Raw genomic sequence first — 27,207 nt, 5'->3', positions numbered from 1 at the left:
CTATCAAGGATCTAACCAAGCATACTATTCTAATATCTACATCATCTACTTGTTGATTACTCATGTCTTCGACAAGTTTGAAACCCTTAACCGGGTAGGCCCAGCAAAGCCTTTGTAAATCCTCTAACAAGGTGGTTCACAACTGTGAATCTGAAATCCTCTCACAAGGTAGTCTTTAACATGACTTATCTCCTAACAAAGATCTAGATTCCTAACATGATCTGTTCTAGTGAAGAACATTGTATGACCTTAACTGGTCTGACATTAACCGGTCTAGTTTCTATTTTGCAAATAGTTACTTGTGAGTTTCTTCTCACCGTGGTTTTTCCCATTTGGGTTTCCACGTCAAAACTTCTTGTGTTATGGTGATTGTGCTCTTGTGGGTGAATACTTTATTTGCTGTTTGGTTTGCATTTGTCTTAACCGGTTTGTTAGTAAATCTGTAATATCGGTTAACTACTAAATTGTTTAAGAGTTTGAGTTCAGTATTTTTTGGTATACTAATTCACCCTCCCTCTTAGTATTCATCAATTGGTATCAAAGCCAACCTTTATATAATTCTAACCACTTGGAATGAGATATGGGGGAATACATTGTGAGGGAACTTACTCATCGTCTCACTCAGATTGAGAAAGACTTTAATGAACTCAAAGTCAAATATAAAGCCTCTCTGGCAAAAAGAAGAGAGCATGCTGAGAAACTGATGGAGCTTACTAAAAATAGTTCTTTTGATGAAGCAGACATGGAAGCCCTAGTTGAAGAAGTTTAGACACTGAGTGAATCTAATGCCAACCTGCAAAGGGAACTGGAAGGACTGACTATCAGAATGTGTCAAGAGCTTGAGAACCGAAGGAAAGCTGAAGATCTAGTAAAAGAAAAAGATCATGAGATCTCCAAGCTGAAGCAAGAAATCAATGCCCTTACCGCTCATCTCCAAGAGAGTAAAGTGGAAAAAGAAGAAATGCAAGGTGAACTAAACATGGCTATTTCTAAGAATGCAACCTTGAAGGAATCCAATGCTGCTACTTCCAAGGAACTCATTGAATCAAAGGAAATATAGCCAAAATTCAATCAGAGTAGTGTTAAGCTAGAACAAAAGCTTGAATCAGCAAAACCGGTAAAGAATACCACTGGACTTGGTTTTTCTGGTTATGAGGAAGGTGAGACCTATGGAACAAAAGATGTAGCATCAAAGAAGCAACCGACATCAAAGGATAAAGGTAAGCAAAAGTTTAAACCTATTTGCTTTAATTGTCTCAAGGAAGGACATACTGCTTATGTGTGTAGAAATAAGGCCTACAATAATTTTCCTTATTTTCTAAACAATAAGCCTAGATCCAATAGATTCAATGGAAACTGTTATGTATGAAACAAGTTTGGGCATAGAGCATTTGAATGCAGGTCTATTATACACAACACTGGGAGATATCCTCAAAGGACTCAAGGAGTTTTTCTTGAATCCTCTGTGAACCGAAATCCAAACTGGTATAATGCTTATGACCATCAGTCAGGTGGTGGTGGCTATCAAGAGGCAACCAATTGGAGAGCAACCTATTTGATCTGTTGTGCAAGCAGTCACACTACTACAACATGTAGGATGAAGAATGGTAGAATGAACAATGGACCATGGAGAACACTTGGAATGGTATGCTATCATTGCAACAAACCAGGACACCTTGCCCGAACCTGCAGAATGAGAAAGAACCTATCAGATGATATATCGGTCACTCTAGAAGGGAAGATTGATGTTGAAACCGTTCCAATAGGAATGAATAAAACATGGAAAAAGAAACCTAAAGAAGTGTCACAAGATGAACCAGTTTTTGCACCTAGTGTGGAAGTCACTGAACCGACAAATTTAGCTTCAGAAAAGCTTAGGGGGAACAAATTAGTGAAATGTTTCAAACACTCGGTTTATATTGGTAAAAGAACTTAACCGGTATACGTTACCTATCAATCGACAGAAGATTGTGAAGCGGTAAAAGGAAAAATTAGGGTTTGTACCCTAGTGGTGGAGCATTTATTATGGTAGGTGAAGAATTCGTTTAAAAGGAATTTTCAAAGTCATTTTCACTTATCAATTTTTGAATGAAGAATTTTTCAAGTGCAAAGCAACAAAAGGTGATTCGACTTGCTATTCAGAGAGATTTCAAATCTTGCAGAAGAATATAGAGACATTGTCAATCAGCTAGTGAAGAACACCAAATGGTAATCCAGCAACCAAAGTGGTGTGTTGTGAAGCTGCATTTGCAAACACTAAAATTTGAAATTATGAAAGTATTTCTCAAAACTCTTGTTTATCAGTTAATCACAGCTTCTGCATCACACTCCATCTCTAGTGTACCCATGGACTCAGCTGAATTCATTCAAAGAAAAATGAAATACAATGCCCTATCCCAAATACCTATTGAAGTCATTTTCAAAGGACATATTTCAGGGTACATCGACTGCAAATTAGAAGACCTAGGATCCATAGCGATTCATTCCCAGCTAGGTCTATCCTGTGGGGATGACAAGAAGATCAAACTAGAATACAACATTCTTGAGAGGAAGAAACTTCACAATGTGGTTTACTTTCTTGAAGAGTTCACAAAGGAGCACATTCACATCATCCTAAGCAAAGTGCATGGTGACAAGATGTATCTCGAGAGGACACATGATATTACGCCTAAAGCAATTCATTCTGTTACCAGTTTCTGCAACATTGGTGAGGTGCCAACCCTAAGGAAGGTCATCAAGACATAAATGACTAAGCTCACTGGTTCTCTAAGTGACCAACGGGGAATGACCATCAACACCATCAAAGATGAGTTGGTCAAGTATGCTTGCATGGTGATTGGATACCGGATGTTTTATGCTAGCAGAATAGACTCTGTCTTTGCTGCTGTGGTAAATGCTGCCTACAAAATGATCATGGAGGATGCCTCATTTGATCTATGCACCTGTTTACAGAAGCAACTTCTATTAAACTTGAAGTCCATCAAATAGGACAATGCCTTAAGATTCAAATTTGGACAACTTTTGGTAGGTCTATTTTTCTACTTTCAAGGCTATTTCCCTACAGTCAATGATATTCAATGGTCTGCTACCCAACCGGTCACCAAACAAATTAGAGAAAGTCTTTAAGTGGTGGGAACCAGATATCCTGAAGTCTTGAATAAATACTTTGATGAATTCAAGTGGAAGATGAGTCAGAGGATGAGGATATCTAGAGACATTGTTAAGAAATATGAAGAGGACATCTATTTTACCATTAAAGTAGATGAGTGCATAATGGAGGCAGTAGAGCCAAGACAGGAAGAAGTAGAACCTATGGGATATGAGATGATGTATGACATGTTGGATGGGTATGCCTCTACCCTGATTGCCTCTCCTTTAAATGCAAAGGAAAAGAGAACCGAAACCTACTTGGAAAGGGTAACACCGGTTGAAGAACCTTCAGTGAAAAAGGGAAAGACAGTGCCATCGATATCGGCACCGGTTACCTCAGCCAGTCCAAAAGTGACCAAGCGGTCACCTGCCAAGAAGAAACTAAAAGTTGCACCCGCTAAATTATTTCAAAGGAAGCGGAAGACCAAAAGCAACTCACCAGAGTCTGAGGATACAGAACCTGAAGTACAGCCTAAGAAGACCAGGAAAACAAGGAAGAAAGCAAACACTACCAGCAATGCACCTGCATCATCAGCACCAGTAAATATTGACATCTCTTCTTATAAGTCGATGACACATTGTGAGAGGTTTATTAAGAATATTAAAAGAAAATTACTTAGTGATCTGAAGGAATGTTTTGATAATTTTACTGATAGTGAGAAAGAGGAAACAGAGCAGGAAGTCATTAATTATTTATGTGTTCATGATTGGTCACCATCAGAAGTTAGATCTGAGACACTTGATTCTTTGTACAATTATTTAGATAATAAATGGCACATTGCCATTGAGAGAGAACAGGAGATCAGAGAAAATATTTTTGCAGAATACTTCTCTGATGCTTCAAACTCTGAATTTTTTGAAATCATGAACCAGTACAAAGGTCTCTTCTTCATGAGAACAAGAAGACTCTTGCTACTAGAAGGCAAAGCCTCTGAAGTGGTGAAAGACACACATTCCCATACCAAAGCTGCTATGAAAAAGCATAAAGTAGCTCAAGCAAATAGAGAAGCTGATCAGGAAATGAAAACTGGAAAACCGGATGAAGCATTTGATGATGAAGGAGAACCAGCTACAGAACAGGTTGACCCTATTGATGTGGACACGTTAGATGGTGAAGATGCCACTCCGGACACAGAAAAGGAGAAACAAGATAAAGAAGAAGCAGAGAAGCAGAAGCTGGACAAGGAAAAGGCTGATAAAGAGAAAGTAGAGAAAGAGGAAGAGAAAAAGATAGATGAAGAAAAGAGGAAACAAGATGAAGAGAAGAGGAAACAAGAAGAAGAGAAGTGGAAGGAAGAGGAGAAGAGGAAAGAAGAGGAGAAGAGGAAGGAAGAGGAGAAGAGGAAAGAAGAGGAGAAGTGAAAAGATGAGGAGAAGAAGAAACAAGAAGAGGAAAAGTGAAAAGAAGAAGAAAGAAAGGAGGAAGAGAAGAAAAAGCATGAAGTGGAGCAAAGGGAGAAAGAAGAGGAAAAGAAAAAAGTGGAAGAGAAGAAGGAAGCAGAAAAGAACAAACAAGCGGAGACTCCAAAGGCAACCGGTGGTCAAGCCAAACCAGCTGACATCACCAGTCCTATTGACCTCCAATCTGTAGATGAATCAAAGTTGCTGCAAGGTATAAAGCTAGCACAAGAAATATTGGAAGCATTGAGGAGGAAAAAGGAGTAGGATGTCATTCATACTATGATTGACACCCTTACCAATTTGATTCCAGGTACTAACCTCCCTAGCACCGATTCCTCTCTGGCCAAATTAAAACTTCTATGTACAGTTGTAGAGGACCAGGTACAATGCCTGGAAGAAGTTGCTGAAGCTAACACGGACGAAGCATCAAAAGGCACTAAACACCACCTTAGTAAAGAAATTGAATAAGCTCCAGTCTCAACTTCAGAAACAATAGAAGGATATAAGAGATGCTATGGATGAGGGAAAACTTCTATTGAGCAAAATAAGCCAACCCCATCTATTTTGTGATGATGTGCTAGCCCAAAAGGATAAACTGCAATCTGATTTGTAGGCATACTAAAGCAACTTTAAGACATCGTATGACTCTTTCACTACATATGGGAAAACTATTCACCAGTATCAGCTTTAGTCTACCAGGATAGAATTGGATATTAGTAAACCAAACAAGAGATTTGTAGGAGCTTCAACTAGTTTTATTACCCAGACTGCAAATTCTTCAGAAGTGCTTTCTTAATCTAGAAGCTTTAACAATAACTCAAGAGATGAGTACAATTGATGCCATGGAAGAACAGGTATCACAGATGCAAATGAAAAGTGAGGTAGCTACCTCCTTACTTGAGTCATGGTCATTAGCCATGAAGACTTTTATGCAGGATTTAAAATCTATTTTTGATAAGTTTCACTCATTATTGTCATAAACATTTACTTATTTTAATGTTAATGAGAAAATAGGGGTTACTCTGCATTACTTTGTCATTGTTGGCAAAGGGGGAGTAGTATCTAAAATTTTGGTGCATATTATGTATACTTTCATGTTATTTCTTTAAGGGAGTAGTATACATTGTAATTTCTACAAAAAGGGAGTGTATATGCTTAGGGAGAGTAATTTTGATTATGGCATATTTTTGTTGTAACAACACTTAGATGTCAAAATTTTCCTAAATGTTGCCATCAATGCCAAAGGGGGAGATTGTTGGCATTATGATGATGTTGTGATTGTCATTGATGGACACACACTTGCTTTAAGATCACTTTCTTTATGTATGAGTTATGCTCAACCGATAATTGTTCCAACCAGTATTATGTATTATAGTCTTTAGACTATCGATGTTTTGTAGAAGGTGTTTACCGGTCACAAACTAACTGAAGACCCAAAGCAGTATGAAGACCTCAAGAAGTTTGAGGATCCCAAAGTAGTACAAAGGAACAAAGCGGTAGTTAACATTTTTCCAATCTTCATTTTGATAATCGATAATTGGTAAAATGTATGAACCAGTAATCGGTAATGAACCGGTATTTCTATGATGAGTTATCATCCACCGACACTTTGGCGGTGATTTTGTGTCATGTTACCAAATGTGTCTAGATGCACTAAACCTAGGAACTTGTTATGTAATCCTATTGGACCGACATGAAATCAAACTCCTTTATAAGGACATCATGTCTAGGGTTTTAGAAGTGGATGAGGGTTTTGTATGTGCGATTATAGAAGAGAAGATTAGGTCTGTGTGAAGAAACAGAGTGTGGAGATATTGAAGACTGAAGTAATGCTAAATGTGCATTAACAATGAGCTATCAAGGATCTAACCAAGCATACTGTCCTAATATCTAGATCATCTACTTGTTGATTACTCATATCTTTGACAAGTTTGAAACCCTTAACCAGGTAGGCCCAGTAAAGCCTTTGTAAATCCTCTAGCAAGGTGGTTCACAACTGTGAATCTGAAATCCTCTCACAAGGTAGTCTTTAACAGGACTTATCTCCTAAAAGAGATCTAGATTCCTAATAGGATTTGTTTTGGTGAAGAACATTGTATGACCTTAACCTGTCTGACCTTAACCGGCCTGGTTTCTATTCTGCAGATAGTTACTTGTGAGTTTCTATTCACTGTGGTTTTTCCCATTTGGGTTTCTACATCAAAACTTCTTGTTATGGTGATTGTTCTCTTGTGGGTGAATGCTTTATTTGTTGTTTGGTTTGCATTTGTCTTAACTGGTTTGTTAGTAAATCTGTCATACTGGTTAATTGCTAAACTGTTTAAGAGTTTGAGTTCAATATTTTTTGGTATACTAAATCACCCCCCCACTCTTAGTATTCATCACATTAAACAAACATCTTAACACAATTTACCCAAGTGGAATAACATATCATATCATCTTTCCCCTAGCGAATCTCAATGTCACTACTTAAGAGTAACATCTTATAGACTAGATAAATTTAAAGCACCAATACCAAATGTTCCTAATACCATATAATACATCCATTCTAACATCATAAAGTTATTATATATCCTTCCTAAAATCATGATACTAATCTCATAACCAATCCATTACTTCCATTAAAACTAACTTAGATCTAGGAATCTTATGCATAACATTATAATTACTTTCATATGCAATTACATTAACATACATCCATGATATCTAGTCAAGGTACATATTTCCATGTAAGAATCACATATTAATTTATTTAAACATGCAATAGGACAACTCATGCCATATTCCAAGAATACCACTTTATTACATACAATTCCTAGTCTTACAATGCCACATTACATAGATTTACATTTACAAGGTACATGATCCTTTTCTTAATACAATACCATTGTGAATACATGAGTAATACAATACATGTAATCAGTTGCAAGTATTCTCACATAATGAGGAGAAAAAGAATCCACATCCACTCACATAACTCCAATGAAGAATATCCCAATGGGAGAAGGCATCAAACCACCTGACCATGTGGAACCAAATAGGAACCACCCCCTGTGCTAGGAGATGACATGGGGTTCCAACACTCACTCAAGAACTAGGTTGACACCTAACAACCATGGGACTCAATGTTGCAAGAGTACCTCATCAAAAATCTATTCATGACCCTAAGGATGAAGACTAGGATCATTAGGGTGTCTTAGTGTGTCTTGTGTTTCATGTATGCAATAAACCCCACCATGTAAGCCCATGTCACCAATTAGGCAATTTGAGAAGCCAATTGGGACAATGTGGTAAAAAGGGGTAGTAGATGGTTTAGATTTGTTTTTGATAGATTTTAGACATGTTTTATGTGTGTTTTTTTTGTCCATGTATGGGGATCCCAACCTTAAAGAGTATGACAACTTTTTGTGCAAAATTGCAAAAATGCAACTTTTGTAAAATGCAACTTTTGAGTGCAAAAGTGCAACTTTTTGTAAATCGGTTGGGAGAAGCCTTTCAATGGCTCCAGCCTACTCCAAATTTAGTGGGAAACTATTGGAGAGTTTTATAATCCTTGTGGGCATGATTCCCAAGGTTGTTGTTGTTGGAGTTGGAGTTTGAGAATCAATAATTCACAAAACACTACAGTTTTCCCATAAATTTTGTGTTTGCAGGAGTTGCACATGCCTGTACGGATTGATTTGAATCCCACCATCCATGGAGTAGATAGAGAGATTAAATAGATTTATTTTGGTGGAGGTCTAAAGTCTTAACTATTCTAGAGTAGAGAGAACCCTCCATTCTTCTGACTGTAACCCGAAAATTGAAAGTTTGGAGAGGATTTTGAACAAAAATGGCCTTATCTTGCACTCTAGTCCATTACAAGACTCTTCCCTGGAATGGATGCAAGATAAGCCTCTTTACTTTAGTGTTTCCATGGTGCGTTTTAGAGGAAACTTAGTTGTGTGGAGAAAAGAGCAAGATTAGGTAGGCATCTCTATGTGACTACCTAGGACAAGTTTTAGGACAGTCATCAATTAGAGGTTTATAACTACCTCCCACATGCCCATAGAGTTTATTTTCCATTTGGTGTACCAGTAAAGGTAGTTGCTTTGGAAAATAGGGATAATTGCCCCTATTAGGTCTCTTAGCCTCTAAAGGGAGCAGAACCTATAATTGCATATCTGACCAAACCATTTTGGGGATCAATGCAACTTCTAAAAGGGTGTCTGAAATGATGATTTTTTTGTATGTGTGTGTGGAACATTTTGGAGTTAAGGTCAATTCTATCACCAAATAGGGCTACAAGTCAAGGGGGTAGGTTTACAAAGGAGGTATAAGGAATTGGTGCCCTAAACCAAAACTAGTGCTTGAAAGAGTCCTTAGATGACATGTGTTGACCATGTTTAGAATCCCAAGGAGTAGGGGTCATCAGTAAAGCATGTTTGAGGAGTTGAAGACTTTTACTCATCTTGAGTAGGCCTAAGCTTAGTGAATGTGTGTGTAGTTTCATCCAAGGTGTAGAGTCCTTCCTTGTAGGACACTTGTGTGTAGTTAGGGGGTCACTAGCCTAACCTTGTTTGGGCTTGTCATTAGGAGTTTTGGGTAAGCCTCTGCATCAAGTGGTATCAGAGCAAAGGAGTGTCCTTTGGAAGAGAAGGAGAAGATGACCAACTTAAAAATCCCAAGGAGTAGGGGTCACCAGTAAAGAATGTTTGAGGAGTTGAAGTGTTTTACTCATCTTGAGTAGGCCTAAGGTTAGTGAATGTGTGTGTAGTTTCATCCAAGGTGTAGAGTCCTTCCTTCCAGGACCCTTGTGTGTAGTTAGGGGGTGAGTAGCCTAACCTTGTTTGGGTTTGTCATTAGGAGTTTTGGGTAGGCCCCTACATCACTCAACATAGCATAATCACATAACATCACAAGTTTGAAATAAACAATAAACTCTTCCAGAGGCATACAATAAATCATGGCATATGGATGTGATCACATGTAGGAATGGAGTGTCATCACATGCTATCCTCATATAGAAGGGAATATGACCATCCTTACTAGTCACACTCCTACATGCTAGCCTCACAAAGAAGGTAAATATGCACCCATAGAAGAAATCTATGATATCCTCATAAAGAAGAGAAAACAACACTCCTAATAGACATACAAGCTACCCTCACAAAAGAAGGGTGAAAACAATCCCTTAACAGACATGTGGAGCCATCTCAACCTATGTGAGTACAAGGGATATTAGCTTGCCATCTCATATGGCCTCAACCAAATAGAATCATCTTATTAGGTGAAGCCCAAGCCCAATCAATTATTAAATGTTATCACTAAATTACAAAAAAGAAAACTCCCAATGTGCCCTGGCGGTCTAGGTGTCAAACAACCTAACTCACATGACCCCAGTCATCACAAGGAAGCCCACTCCCCTAATTAAATAATAACCCATAGGGTAACACATAAAATGACATCACAATACATAAAGAATTCTCACACAAGACTTTCAAGAACACATAACATCAGTGAGAACATACTACACATAGAGCATACATATGAACCATTACAAGCATAAAGCCTTTACCAATGCCTCATAGGCATAGTACCAATGCAAGAACATGAAACATAAAAAACATCATAAAACAATGCAAATCCTCAATAACGAGGTACAAAACATACCTCTAGAGTCCTAGAAACAATCCTCAAACAACAAGGCAACAACCTCTTGCTGGAGCAAATTTTGCATAAGGAAACTCCTCAACGGTAGGGAAAGATCCCACTTACCGGAGAAAAAAATATGTCATGAAACATCATAGAACAACATCAATCAATTGAAAATGCTCAACACAGACTTCACATGCCTCAGGAACATCACACAATCCAAACTAGGACTTTACAACACTAAAATTAACCTTTCTGGGCCTTCCGAACTAATTCAGCTCTCCTGCTATGCAAGTTAGTACCCCTAGTATGTAGGGTAGAATTTTTGGTACATTGCATAGCATTCTGGGATGATTGCACAACATTTCTGGTTCATTGGTCAATGTTTTGGGCTTCTAGGTCAGCTTTCTCAATTTGTAGGTTAGCTCTCTTGGTCAATTTGCCAGCACTCTAGGTCTGAACTATGGCATTCCTAGTAGATAGGGTAGCATTCTTGGTTGGTATGGTGGAATTCATGGTAGTTTTGGTGGCATTTCTAGCTACGCATGCAAAATCATAAGTTTAAGAGATCCTGAAGATGAAGTGGTTGCCTAGATCAACTGAGGAGACAAAAAAGGCCTCAAGAACTTGATCAGGAGGTTGGATAAGCATAAAAAAGGGTGTACACATGGTTTACACATCAAATGAAACTCACAAAAAAGAGTTTGCAACTCAGTGGATAAGAAATTTGGCTAAAACTGCATTTTAGGATTAAAGAGCAAAGGAGAGAATCCTATCTCTGCATGGGCCAAAAGAACTGAACCAAAACATTACCAAATGCTCAAATACTCTAACAAAAAGATTACAAATGTCTGAAACATGACATGGACACTCACTGTGAGCTTCATGAGCTCTTACAATGCTACTGACATGGTCAAACCAAGGAAAAACAGTTCCATTCACATCAAGGAGTTCTCAAGAGGAGCAATACTCAAACAAATATCCAATGCCACCAAGAACACACTTTAAACATACAAAAAACATCAAAATACATATGCAAGACAATACATTTTAACAACAATAGAGGAATAAAACATTTCTGGAGACACTCAAAGAGAAATTCGCAGAGAAAATCCACAATGACAATTCACAGAAGAGGATTTCATCAATTTTTCCCTACAAAGCTAACCATCCCCAAATCTAAACCAAAATAGACTAATCCCCATACAATATTTAAGTTGTAGACATTGCAAACAAATTCTCTCCTGGAGAAAGCACTCTCTGAAAACATAACTGTAAAAATTAAAAATTCATCGACATTCAAATCCCAATCCAAAAGAGTCGAATCAAAGAGGAAGAAATCTTGAATCCAAAACCACTCCAAAATCTTCAATCCAAACCAGAAAGACAATTCTAAAATCCAAAATGGCACTGCCTGGTAACCCCCAAACAACTATAGGAAGCCAAATAAAAATATTTCCAAGCAAAAACTCCCGACCAATCAAAATAAACCATAAAAATAATATTTCTTACCCACTGTGTATAGTTCCAAGGTAGGATTATTGTATTATATTTTCTACCAACCAATTTAAATTTACCCAATTACCAAATAGGGTAGGTAGAATATATTATATTTTATTTTACCCCACCCCATGCATAATAAAAAGTAAAGTAGTAATATTATATTACTTTTAGGGGTGTAGAAATAGAAATAGGTTTTACATACTTTATATTATTAATAATAAAATCAACTTTTCAAATATATCTAAAATAAATTAAATAAATCCATTAACAATGAATAAAATCAAAAGGATAAAATTAATTAAATAAAATAATAGTCAATAAATCAATTAAACAAATAACAATCAATTAAGTCCAAAATAAAACCAATTAATTAATAAATCAAACATTAATAAATTCAATAATAATAAATCAAATATCCATTAATTAATTGGTTAATTATAACGTTAATAACTATTGCTCAACATTAACTAATTTAATTAAATAAACATTATCCAACCATAGGATAATTAATCCAATCAATGATAAATCATACACACACATAACCAACCACACATAGATAGAATGAGATACTGACTCAAGACTACAGAATACTTACACCCAACAAGACTGACAAGGTGAGCATGCTAGACCATGAGTGGGTGAGGAAAAACCAAGTCATCTCCAACAAGTGCTATTGGTATTAGGACACACGCTCAGAACTATGAGACCAGGTGGAGTCGATGTCGGGTAGCTGCAATCCTGCATCCACCGATAAACACAAAATAACATATATATAATATCATAGTAATAGGCAAGTGAAAGAGAATCGCAACACCTTATCATGCTCGCGATGAGTGATAAGGCATCATCCCTTTCACAAAGATAGCCACCCAATACAAACACGTCTCATAACATCATCATCATCATGTGAAGTACGGCTAGTATCATCATCATATAAATCACATAAGAATCTCAAATACATATAAGTCCGTCAAGAAATACCATCCATTGAATAATCATAACATATCATCCATCACATAGATCATCAAAAGTTATCGATATAGCATATGTCCCATATAGCATCATAAATGTCTACACCATAGGAATAAAACCATAATCACCATCAAAATATCATCATAAGTCTAGATAAGTCTATCAAATCATGAATCAAAATGTAAGTCTAGGAGGGACACTAAAATTGCTTCCAGAACTTAGACTAATAGAAATATCTTTCATTTGAACTCCGGTGAGAAGGCTTGCTTGATTGCTCAAATTGATGAAAATTGGTTATGTCATAAGAGGATGTGTCATGTTATTTTTTATTGCATAGTAAAGATTAGTTCAATACCAACTGTCAGAGATTTGCCCCAGATTGTTAAACCTCATAATCCGGTATGTAGAGAATGTCAAATGGATAAGCAAGTTAGAACTTCTTTCAAAAGTGTACATGATAAATCTAATGAAATTCTTGATCTTATTCATACTAATTTGTGTGGACTAGCAAGGACTAATTTTTTTCAAATTGATAGATATTTGATGTTACTTATTGATGACTATTCTAGAACGAGGTGGGTAGCATTTTTGAAAGAGAAATCTGAAGTTTTTGATAAATTCAAATTCTTTAAGGCTATGTATGATTGAGATTGAGACATGACTGAAGATAAAGTGCTTAAGATCTGATCATGGCGGTGAGTGTACATCCAGTGAATTCAAAAACTTTTGTGAAAGGAATGGTATTAGGAGACAACTTTTTGCACCTAGAACCCCACAACAGAACGGATTGGTGGCAAGATTTTACAGAACAATTTTGGATGTTGTGAGGACTATGATGACTGAAACTAAATTACCTGATATCTATTGGAGAGAGGTTGTCAATACCGTTATATACACTTTCAACAGAGTACATATTAAAGGTGATGCCGGTAAGACTCCTTATGAATTATGGTTTGGTCATACTCCTACTATCAGATATTTCAGCATTTTTGGAAGCAAATATTATATTAGAAGAGATGATGCATTAGGAACATTTGATCCTAGAAGTGATGAAGGAATATTTTTGGGTTATTCTACTAAGAGCAAAGCATATGATTATGGACCGGAAGATGAATTTATCAGACCTGAACCAGTAATGCAAGAATTAGTTCGAAACAGTGAACCTGTGACACCGGTAGCATCAAAAAATTCAACAATGACAGAGGAACAACATAATGAGTCGACAAATCAATAAAATTCAAAGACTCCCAGGTATGTAAAGCTAAATCATTCTGAAAATCATATTATTGAAGATAAAAGGAAATGTTTGATGACTAGGAGAAGGTTAGCTACTGAAGAGGTATGTTTAATTTCTCAAATTGAACCAAAATATTTCATTGAAGCAAGTAAGGATGAAAATTGGTTAAAAGTACTGGATCAGAGCTTTGGGGTGTGCATCCTTGGTTTCCTTGTGTTTTTCACCACAGTGATTGGGTTTGTGTCATGGTATGCATTCTTTCTTGGGAAGAAGTTAGTTTCATGGCTTAGTAAGAAACAACCATGCACTTCATTGTCTACAACTGAAATAGAATATGTTGCGGCTGCTACCAACTATACTCATATTTTATGGATGAAATAGATGTTAAAGTATATAAGGGCAATTTATGATGAGCCTATAGTTATTCACTGTGATAATACTGCTACTATTGATATGTCAAAGAATTCGGTATTTCATAACATATCAAAACACATTTCAATAAGGTATAATTTCTTTAAGGAAAATGTTGAAGCAAAGGAAGTCAGATTGGTTTATGTGCCTACTAAGGAACAAATTGCAGATATTGTAATGAAACCATTGCCTAAAGATACTTTTGAATATCTCATAGATCAGTTGGGGGTTACCAACCCTCCGGAAGAGACTTAGAGATGTAGAGATGCATCAATCCGGTGATCTTATCAGAGATACTTTTTTGATTTGGGTTGATGAAGATGGTGATACTACTCAGGAGTAGTTAGCTATTTGGTTATGTACTCTTGGTTTAGTATCCGTCTTTTGTCATTGATGTCAAATGGGGAGAAGGTATTCATGTGAAAACTGCTAGATCTTTTGGTATTTTGGAGTTTGTTGGCATTCCTTGGCACTTGGATGTTTTTCACATTCAGTGTTGCCATCAATGCCAAAGGGGGAGATTGTTGGCAATATACTTGATTTGGTTAAGTGTTGTCATTGATGTCAATATTGTATCCTGTTTGGATCTATCCCAATTATTATCATCATCATATATCATGAAATTATATAAATCACATAAGAATCTCAAATGCATATAAGTCCATCAAGAAATACCATCCATTGACTAATCATAACATATCATCCACCACATATATCATCAAAAGTCATCAATATAGCATATGTCCATATAGTATCATAAATGTCTACTGCATAGGAATAAAGCCATAATCACCATCAAAATATCATCATAAGTCTATATAAGTCTATTGAATCATGAATCAAAATGTAAGTCTAGGAGGGACACTACATCCTCCCCCGTTAGGCTCAACTTACTCCTGGAAGTCGCCAAGGGTTAAGCTGAAAACATACACACATCAACACAGAACTTCTTAAACCAAGCTACTTCTAGCTCAAAGTAAGATAATGATTACAAAAGGTTTTCTTTCTACACTTTAATTATCCAAGTAAATACATTACATAAGAGATAAAACAAGTCAAAGAAACTCTTACTGGTTACAATAAGCATGAAAAATCATTGAAATATCTTCAAGAGAACTTTATTTAATCACCTTTGAAGACTAAAATTGTAATTCTTGTATCCGAGTTAACATCTATAAGCAAAAAAATCACCGTAACTCACACAATTCAAGCATGGAAACACTTCATTTAATGTCTAGTTGAATGCAATTAAGAAGAAAAATATACATTTTACACATTACTTCATACATAGGCACATCCTCAAGAAGCCACATGTCATACTCCTATATGAGGAAAGTTGAATAAAACCCCTTCAAGACTGGATAAGATCAATAGAATCTCATAATTACCAAAAATCTATACTCTATAGTTCTCAAGGAAAGCAAAATTTACAATACTCAAACTTCTCAATCCTTACCACACTTCCGCTACGCTACTCTGATGTAAGCATCTACACATCTATCATCCAATCAGTTATTACAAGGCACTCTAATTCATTCAGTTAGCATGGTGTATATACATAAACATTCAATGAAGATATGAAAGAAATGGTTTCTTTTGCATTTATCAACTTGGCATATTACAAATACCTCAAATTCCACTGCACTTCTATTAAACATTTCATGAACTCTAGAAGATTCCAATACATGTCATCCTACAAACATATTTCATTACTCTATTAATATCATAATTATTCATCTATTCACTAAGGCTAGTGCACTTCTCCGCAATGTCCTCCCTTGCACACACTATTAAAGGATCAAAGTGAACATGATAGACTATACTCTCAACACCAAAATGAGGTCCCACGACTCAACATACAGAATGACCACAATGGACAACAAAGAGTAAGTCGAAAGGAATAAATCCCAAACCAATTATTAAATCACAAAAAGAAAGAAAATTTGTTGATGAAATCCATTAAGAAAATAAAGTCTGACAAGTGCCACCACACAAACAAAATAAATGAAAGAAGAAATTAGTGGTCAGTCCAAAGCAAGAGGTCCAAAATCGAATCAACTCCAACGATACTTCACAAAATCACAAAATCACAAAATCACTCAAAGAAAGTGACAAACTCATCCAAATCCACATCACGAGGTGCCCAATATTGGTCACACCAAGAGGGAGTAACCACTACACAAAATCCAAGGGTACAATCCCCTGAATGTGCTAAAGAGAACATGCTAGACATTTAAAATCATAAATTTGTTCATATACCCCAAATTTCTTTTATCATTTTTATTGCAATACAATTCTTTATAATAATCTAGGCAACTATCTTTCATGAAGGATAACATATACAATAAGAAAACAAGGTGTCTCATACATACCCAAGGAATACTCTCATGCATGAGTAATGTTCAAGATATCCTATCTATAAAATGATCACCTTTATCGATTTACAATAGAAACAAATATTATAAATTCATTTATTCACTTTATGATATATTTCACATACATACGCCATTTCTAGATCAATTCTCAATAGATAGTAAGAAGATAATTAAGAATGCTTTGTATGATGTTATTAAACATTTAATCATTCATAATTTTACTCAAATTGTTGACTCTTAACAAATAAATCTTATTACTTGAAGCAAGATTTAATATCGAATTTCATCTTCAATCACCTATGATCATTTTCCTACATACCATTAGTCAATCAATTGCCTATATTAAGCATGAAACTTGATATCCTAGCCTTAATTGCCACCACTTAATTTTCATTTTAATGTCACATACAAATTAAACCACAAACATGTATTACTTGTTCAATCTCGTCTCCTACCATTAATTAATTGTAATCATTTGCAAACTAAGAATTCCTAGCAAACAATAAGCATAGCCATCTAGAACGCAATACAACTTCACTCATTGCACTGCCAATTCATCTTGCTAAAATTTATGGAACAAATGCTTTCTAAAAATTTGAATAGGCTAAGGAGATAGCATGTGTTCTTAATCCATCCATTTGATCAAATAGAACTTTTCCACAACCCACACAGATCCTACTCAAGACTAAGGCTTTTATCTTGCCAAACCGAGTAAAGACATAATGGTATGATCTCATTTTTTTTACCAGCAATGCACCAAGTTTTACTTCATTCTACACACATATTATAACATTGTCTTTTAACTTGTGAGTTTATAATAACTTCCTACATTATTTATACAAAAGTAAATTCTATCTAATCATTTCTTTCCTTAAAATAAATCATGGATACAATGCACAAATCTCAATCTTCAACAATTTCATTTTATCCACCTTCTTTAATATATGCATTTTTTTACTTCATCAATGAATATCCAATGCTTCTACTCACTATCAATATACTCTTAAGCACTATGATACTTTTACCCAAATAAGAGGAGAGAGAGAAAGGACACTGCCAACTGACCAATATATGTGCATAAGAGTTATGCATGAAAATTTTTAAAATTCCTAGGCATGTCACATTTATCTTTCTATGAAACTATTCACATCATTTTCTAAGATATGCAATTCAACTTCCCATAAGGTCTCCTAATATTACTAATGCAGCTATAAATATCAAGTCCTTATTGAAAGATATAATTTATTCAAAAAATATTTTCTTAAATGCAGAATCACACACATATATAGACTCGTTAGGATCCATACTTCACTAATTAAATTCCTTGCATTTTACATAGGAGAATAAGAAAAAGAGGAAGGCATCATTAAACTGCTATTTTCTTATATAGGTGCATTCTTCAATTTCACATCATGGTCCACACTAAATCATTCTTATATGCATAACACAAGCACTCTATCTTACTATTTATAAGAAAATAAATGTAACAAGATAATCCTAAAACATAACATTATATAGGAGAACACACACAATTTATCTTCACTCTATAGCATGATCAATTATATAGGGAAAACATCCTTTAATATTTGGGTAAGCACTGGAAATTACAAACAAGAAAGATCACATAGAGTCGTCTAGACATTATGCTCATCTAAGAGGCATGCATAAGAAATGAATACACATATTGCACACAACTATGATTCCTAGGAGAGATTACGGAGAAACACAAGGCATAAACATATAAGATCTCCTAAATTCTGATGATGTTTTCCATTTCAAATTTAAAAGAACGACTCAAGCCAAGAGAATAATATAGTACACCATGCAAGGCCAAAAGAAAAAACCCTAACCAGAGATCCCATTGTTTTCAACACGAACTTTGATACCATATGTAATGCCCACCAAAATACCCTAGAGAAACACACCTAATCTATCTACAATGGAGACAAAACAATTTCTTAAATGCACATCTTTTAAACAACATATGCAACTTGGCATCCATATATTGCATATTAAATACAACATCTACTAAATGCATCAATTATAATCATATTATAATGTTAATTACTACATTGCATAAACATCTTAATGCAATTTATGCAAGAGGAATAACATATCATATCATCTTTCCCCTAGGGAATCTTAACATCACTACTTAAGAGTAACATCATATAGACTAGATACATTTTAAGAACCAATACCAAATGTTCCTAATACCATATAATACATCCATTATAGCATCATAAAGCTAACACATATCCTTCCTAACATTAGGATACTAATCTCATAAACAATCCATTACTTCCATTAAAACTAACTTAGATCTAGGAATCTTATGTGTAACATTAGGATTACTTTCATATGCAATTACATTAACATACATCCATGATATCTAATCAAGGTACACATTTACATCTAAGAATCATACATTAATTTCTTTAAAAATACAATAGGACAACTCATGCCATATTCCAAGAATACTACTTTATTACATACAATTCATAGTCCTACAATGCCACATTACATAGATTTACTTTTACAAGGTACATGATACTTTCCTTTATACAGTACCATTGTGAATACATGAGTAATATAATACATGGAATCAGCTGCAGGTCTTCTCACATAATGAAGAACAATAGAATCCACATCCATGCACGTAACTCCAATGAAGAATATTCGAATGGGAGAAGGAATCAAACCACTTGACCATGTGGAACAAAATAGGAACCACCCCTTGTGCAAGGAGATGACATGGGGTTCCAACACTCAATCAAGACCTAGGTTGACACCTAACAACCATGGGACTCAACATAGCACATATGAACTCAACAAAATAATAATCGCATAACATCACAATGCTGAAATCAACAATAAACTCTTCCAGAGGCATACAATAAATCATGGCATATGGACATAGTCATATGTAGGAATGGAGTGTCATCACATGATGTCCTCATATAGAAGGGAATATATCCATCCTTACTAGTCACACTCCTACGTGCTAGCCTCACAAATAAGGTATATGCACCCATAGTAGACATGTATGTTATCCTCACAAAGAAGAGCAAACCATACTCCTAATAGACATACAAGCTACCCTCACAAAAGAGGGGTGAAAATAATCCCTTAACAAACATGTGGAGCCATCTCAACCTATGTGAGTATAAGGGAGATTAGCTTTCCATCTCATATGTCCTCAACCAAATAGAATTATCTTATTAGGTGAAACCCAAGCCCAATCAATTATTAAATTTTACCATTGAATTACAAAAAAGAAAACTCCCAATGTGCCCTGGCAGTCTAGGTGTCAAACAACCTAACCCATGTGACCATGGTCATCACAAGGAATCCCACTTCCCTAATCATATGCCAAGACATAGGGTAACACATAAAATGATATCACAACACATAAAGAATTCTCACAAAAGACTTTCAATAACACATAATATCATTGAGAACATACTGTACATAGAGCATACATATGAACCATTGCAAGCATAAAGCCTTCACCAATGCCTCATAGGCATACTACCAATGCAAGAACATGAAACATAAGAACATCATAAACTACTAAAAATCCTCAACAATGAGGTACAAAACATCTCATTGGAGTCATAGAAACAATCCTCAAACAACAAGGCAATAACCTCTTGCTGGAGCAACTTTTGGATAAGGAAACTCCTCAATGGTAGGGCATGATCCCCCTTACTGAAGAAAAAAGTACATCATGAAACATCATGGAACATCATCAGTCAATTGAAAATTATCAACACAGACTTCATATGCCTCTAGGAACATCACATAATCCAAACTAGGACTTTACAACACTGAAATTGACCTTTCTGGGCCTTCCAGACCAATTCATCTCTCTTGGTATGAAGGTTCACGCCCCTGGTATGTAGTGTAGAATTTTTGGTATATTGCATAGCATTCTGGGATTATTGCACATCATTTCTAGTTCATTGGTCAACGTTTTGGGCTTCTAGGTCAGCTTTCTCAGTCTGTAGGTTAGCTCTCTTGGTTAGTTTGCCAGTACTCTGGGTCTAAACTATGGTGTTCCTGGTATGCATAGTGGCATTCCTAGTAGATAGCATAGCTTTCCTGGTTGGTATGGTGGCGTAGTTTTGGTGGCATTTTTTTGTTAAGCATGCTAAATGATAAGTTGAAGAGATCCTGAAGATGAAGTGGTTGTCTAGATCAACCGAGGAGATAAAACTGGCCTCAAGGACCTAATTAGGAGGTTGGATAAGCATAAAAAAGGGTGTACACATGGTTTACGCATCAAATGCAACTCACAAAAATGAGTTTGCAACTCACTAGATAAACAATTTGGCTAAAACTGTATTTTAGGATTAAAGAGCAAAGGAGAGAATCCTATCTCTGCATAGGCCAAAAGGACTGAACCAAAACATTACCAAACACTTAAATACTCTAACAAAAAGACTAAAAATGGCTGAAACATGAGATGGACACTCACTGTGAGCTTCATGAGCTCTTACAATGCTACCGATATACTCATACCAAGGGAAAACAACTCCTATCACATCAAGGAGTTCTCAAGAGGAGCAATACTCAAACAAATATCCAATGGCACAAAGAGAACACTTTAAACATACTGGAAAACATAAAAATACATATGAAAGACAATAAATTTTACCAACAGTACATGAATAAAACATTTCTGGAGACACACTCAAAGAGAAATTCGTAGAGAAAAACCACAATGACAATTCACAGAAGATGATTCCATAAATATTTCCCTACAAAGCTAACCATCCCCAAATCTAAACCAAAATAGACTAATCCCCATACAATCTTTAAGTTGTAGACACGACAAAAAATTCTCTCATGGAGAAAGAATTCTCTAAAAATAGAAATGTAAAAATTAAAAATCCACCAACCCTCAAATCGCAATCCAAAAGAGTTGAATCCCTCTCTTCTGCATTTTGACAATTCGTCGATCGAACAACAGGTTTCGACAAATTTCTTCTCTCCGATTCGAAATTCCCACACTTCCTATTACATGAGGATTTGAACTATCCTAACCTTAAGGGGGCAACCAACTTCTAATCTATAAGTAATACAACTTCACTATGTTTCCTCCCGTTCCTGTGATCAGGGGATAAATAAAATCAAAAGGATAAATTAATTAAATAAAACAATAGTCAATAAATCAATTAAGTCCAAAATAAAACCAATTAATTAATAAATCAAACATTAATAAATTCACTAATAATAAACTAAATATCCATTAATTAATTGATTAATTATAACTTTAATAACTATTACTCAACATTAATTAATTTAATTAAATAAACATTATCCAACTATAGGAAAATTAATCCAGTCAATGGTAATCATACACACACATAACCAACCACACATAGATAGAACAAGATACTGGCTCAAGACTAGATAATACTTACACCCAACAAAACTGACAAGGTGAGCATACTAGACCATGAGTGGGTGAGGAAAATACAAGTCATCTCCAACAACTGCAATTGGGATTAGGACACACGCTCAAAACTATGAGACCAGGTGGAGTCGATGTCGGGTAGTTGCAATCCTACATCCACCGATAAACACAAAATAACATATATACAATATCATAGTAATAGGCAAGTGAAAGAAAATCGCAACACCTTATCATGCTCACGATGAGTGATAATGCATTGTCCCTTTCACGAAGATAGTCACCTAATACAAACATGTCTCATAAAATCATCATCATCATGAAGTAAGGTTAGTATCGTTATCATATATTATGAAATCATATAAATCACATAAGAAATACCATCCATATAATAATCATAACATATCATCCATCACATAGATCATCAAAACTCATCAATATATCATATGTCCATATAGCATCATAATGTCTACTGCATAGGAATAAATCCATAATCACCATAAAAAATATCATCATAAGTCTAGATTAGTCTATTGAATCATGAATCAAAATGTAAATCTAGGAGGGACACTAAAATTGCTTCCGGAACGTAGACTAATACAAATATCTTTCATTTGAACTCTGGTGAGAAGGCTTGCTTGATTGCTCAAATTGATGAAAGTTGGTTATGGCATAAGAGGATGTGTCATGTTAATTTTGATTGCATAGTAAAGATCAGGTCAATACCCGTTGTCAGAGATTTTCCCAAGATTGTTAAACCTCATAATCCGGCATGTAGAGAATGTCAAATGGGTAAGCAATTTAGAACTTCTTTCAGAAGTGTAAATGATAAATCTAATGAAATTCTTAAACTTATTCATACTGATTTGTGTGGACCAGCAAGGACTAAAAGTTTTCAAGGTGATAGATATTTTATGTTACTTATTAAGGACTATTCTAGAATGACGTGGGTAGCATTTTTAAAAGAGAAATATGAAGCTTTTGAGAAATTCAAAATCTTTAAGCCTATGATTGAGACTGAGACATGACTGAAGATAAAGTTCTTAAGATCAGATCATGGTAGTGAGTTTACATCTGGTGAGTTCAATAACTTTTGGGAAAGGAATAGTATTAGGAGACAATTTTCTGCACCTAAAACCCCACAACAGAATGGATTGGTGGAAATAAAGAACAAAATAATTTTGGATGTTGTAAAGACTATGATGACTAAAGCTAAATTACCTAATATCTATTGGAGAGAGGCTATCAATATTGTTGTATACACTTTCAATAGAGTACACATTAAAGGTGATATTGATAAGATTCCTTATGAATTATGGTTTGGTCATATTCCTACTATTAGATATTTCAGAATTTTTGGAAGCAAATGTTGAACTAGAAGAGATGATGTATTAGGAAAGTTTGATCTTAGAAGTGATGAAGGAATATTTTTGGGTTATTCTTGGGTGATGAAGGAATATGATTATGGACCGGAAGATGAATTTATTAGACCTGAAACGGTAATGCAAGAATCAGTTCAGAACACTGAACCTATGACACCAGTAGCATCAGAAAATTCAACAGTGATAGAAGAACAACAGAATGAGTCAACAAATCAAGAAAATTCAAAGACTCCTAGATATGTAAAGCTAAATCATTCCAAAGATCAGATTATTGGAGATAAAAGGAAAGGTGTGATGACTAGGAGAAGGTTAGTTGCTGAAGAGGTATGTTTTATTTCTTAAATTGAACCAGAATCTTTCATTGAAGCAAGTAAGGATGAAAATTGGTTAAAAGAAATGGATCAGATCTTTGGGGTGTGCGTTCTTTGTTTCCTTGTGTTGTGCACTACAATGCTTTGGTTTGTGGCATGGTTTGAATTCTTTCTTGGGAAGAAGTTGGTTTCATGGCTTAGTAAGAAACAACCAACTGTACTCAGATTTTTTGAAGCAGAATATGTTTATGCTGCTACCAACTGTACTCAGATTTTTTGGATGAAACAAATGTTAAAGGATATAAGGGTAAGTTATGATGAGCCTATTGTTATTCACTGTGATAATAGTACTTCTATTGATATGTCAAAGAATCCGGTATTTTATTCCAAATCAAAACACATTTCTATAAGGTATAATTTTTTGGAAGAAAAGGTTGAAGCAAAGGAAGCTAGATTGGTTTATGTGCCTACTAAGGAATAGACTGTAGATATTCTAAGGAAACCATTGCCTAAAGACACTATTTAATATCTCAAAGATCAGTTGGGGATTACCAACCCTTCAGAAGAGACTTAAAGATGCAGAGATGCGTCAATCTGGTGAGCTTATCAAACATACTTTTCTGATCCGGGTTGATGAAAATGGTGCTACAAGTCAGGGGGAGTAGTCAGTTGTTTGATTCTGTACTCTTGGTTTAGTATATGTCCTTTCATGTGAAAACTGCTAGATCTTTTGGTGTTTTGGAGTTTGTTGACATTCCTTGGCACTTAATTGTTTTTCACAATCAGTGTTACCATCAATGCCAAAGGGGGGATTGTTGGCAATATACTTGATTTGGTGAAGTGTTGTCATTAATGTCAACACTGTATCCTAGTTGGATCTATCCCGGTTACTCTTGGTGATCATTTTGGTTCTAGCTGTGATTCTAATCCGGTATGATCAGACCTCTAGAATCAGTTTTGGATGCTTATTCTGATGGTTACATGCTTTCTATATTCTAGTGGTTTGATGGTTTGGTTATCACTTTTGGTATTTCTGGTTATTGGTTGGTTTATGTCTTTACTGACTAGCTTTTGGCTTCACCGACTTCTAACGTTCTCGATTAGCTTTACGAGTATGTTGTTTTGGTGAGTTGGTTAGTGGATTTTGTGTCTGACTTATGGAATCAGTTTCTTTCATGTTGTTGGTGCTTCTTGATCATATCTTGAGCATTTGGCAACTTTGCAGTGGATTGTGTGATACTATGGTTGTCCTATTTTGGATTTGGTTAAACTTTCATTGAGGGTTTCTACTGGCAAGTGATGCATGTTGGATTTTGGTCTTAGCGGAATCTCCAATGGATATAATTGTTTGGTTACTTGATTTAGGTCCATTTTATGTAATGTAAATCATAATATTGGTCCAGTGGTATCATGTGATGTAATTTAATGATTATGGGTTTATGGGTTTAGGGTTTAGCTGACCTTGTCAATAAGGTTGATGATCTGTATTTATAGGTGACTTTTTCATGTAATAGACATATGTGATGGTTATGGTTGGTTAATTCTGCATTATCAGAGAAGGATTAAGTGCAAATAAATTCATTTCATTTAGGTGAAGGTTGGAAAGGTTTTGTATTGCAGAGAAGACATCAGTGTTTAGCAGGAATTGTATTAGGCATTAGTAGATGCTACTTTCACAGTTCATTATTTTTCAAATTGTATTTTGATGAATTTGTAAGTCGGTGAGACTTCCATTTGTGATGAGCAGTACAATCTAGGTTGTTGTCCTTTCTACATGTGCAAACCCCATTGTAATTATCATAATACTACTGTAGAGTATTCATTTGATTGTGGGTAGGATTTCCCACCATGGTTTTTCCCTTTATGAGTTTTCCACGTCAAGTATTGGTTTTATGTATGTTGTGATTTTATGTTATATTCTTCATTAGGTTGTGCTCCGGTTTAAGATTTATAATTGAATTGATTGTTGTTATTGTTAGTAAAATTATTCACCCCCCTCTCAGTTTATTGTCTGTATCAGTGCATTCCAATATTTTCAACATTCTTTAGTCCACCATTATTGCAAGTCTTGAAACAACTCATAGTGCCTTCTCCATGAATCTTAGAAGGGGAGTCACTTTGACTTTTCCTTGATTCATTTCATATTTATGTTCATTTATTTCAAATCTATTATCATTTCTATATTATCTTTATCACAATATATTTCCTCATGGCTTTATTTGGGTTGTCTATGGAGGTGAAAATACCAAAATGGGGGTCTGACTTAGGCAAACTCCAAAAAAAAACCCCCAACATTTTCTCTCTTGTTTGTGTGTAGGTGAATAATCATGGAAGAATGGCCACTTTGTGGGTGGCTCCAATCATGGACTCATTGTGAGTTTCTCTTGCCTTTTTCCCTTTCATTTTGTCTAGCCATTTCATATTCTATATTTATCAGCCTAGCTTTATCATTTTTTTGTATCTTTATCGCATTATAATCGCGTCTAGTGCCCTTTGTACGAACTTTGTACCTCATCTGTATAGGATGACAACGTGTCGCATTGGTGTCCTAGACCCATGCGCTTGTCCTCTAGATAGAGGCTTAGCAAAGTTGTTTGAGAGCCCTGGGTTGTAGTTTGTTAGTTTGGTTTGATATTTTAATCCCCTAGCTCACCCTCAGCGCCAGTTCGAGTGAGGTATCAGAGTGTGGATTTCCTCTCTAGGATCCATCATCCTTGAGGTAGCAAATTTCCTCCATTACATTTAGTAAGGAAGAACTTGATGAGGTTCTTGATGAGTTTTAATACCCTAAACCTTCTAAACCTTCATTTTAGCAAAAACTAATTAACCTTGTTACTATGCCATTTTGTAGTGATGATGAAGATAATTTGAATGATTCCCCTCATGAAGTCATTCCTATCAAATCATCCTCCAAATATAGTAATATGGTGGTTTATAAAAATCCTCTTTACGATGATCTAATCTCCTTTTTAATCTAAGGACAAACCATTTAGTAGATATGGTCATGCTATGTTAGATGATTCTCTTAATGATTTCATGTCTATCCCAACTTCTTTAAACAAAGATCACACATCTAAGAGGTTAATTAACATGATAAATGTGAATGAACATAACTTTCAAACATCTTCTAGTAAGCCTCTCTTTGTGGTTCAAGGTGGTTACAATAATAATTCCTTTTGCATCCCTAATAAACCCGTTATTACCATGCAAGTAGGATATCCTACTAAGAGTCCCTATGAGTATGCTAAGAAAATAACTAGAGAGAGTTAAAATTCAGTTGCACATACATACAACACAAGAAAAAATAGACAACCTAATCCTCCTCCAATTATTCCATCTTCACTTCCTAATCCTCAACCTATTCTTCCACAGGCACCTCGTATCTCGCAAGCTCTTGGTAAGGAGTATGATC

General features: G+C 35.4%; 1 protein-coding gene across 1 annotated transcript in view; it reads left to right on the top strand.

The window, feature by feature from the left end:
* Positions 1 to 4,122: 4,122 nt before the first annotated feature.
* LOC131861109 (uncharacterized) overlaps positions 4,123 to 27,207 on the top strand; it is a 148,721-nt gene continuing 125,636 nt past the window's right edge. Inside the window, exon 1 of the mRNA XM_059214919.1 lies at positions 4,123 to 4,341. Within this exon, the coding sequence (XP_059070902.1) occupies positions 4,123 to 4,341 (219 nt within the window). The remainder of the gene's footprint in view (positions 4,342 to 27,207) is intronic.

This window comes from Cryptomeria japonica, chromosome 2 (genome assembly GCF_030272615.1).
Source record: "Cryptomeria japonica chromosome 2, Sugi_1.0, whole genome shotgun sequence".
Lineage (NCBI taxonomy): Eukaryota > Viridiplantae > Streptophyta > Pinopsida > Cupressales > Cupressaceae > Cryptomeria > Cryptomeria japonica.
This window is presented reverse-complemented; position numbering and strand designations above follow the sequence as displayed.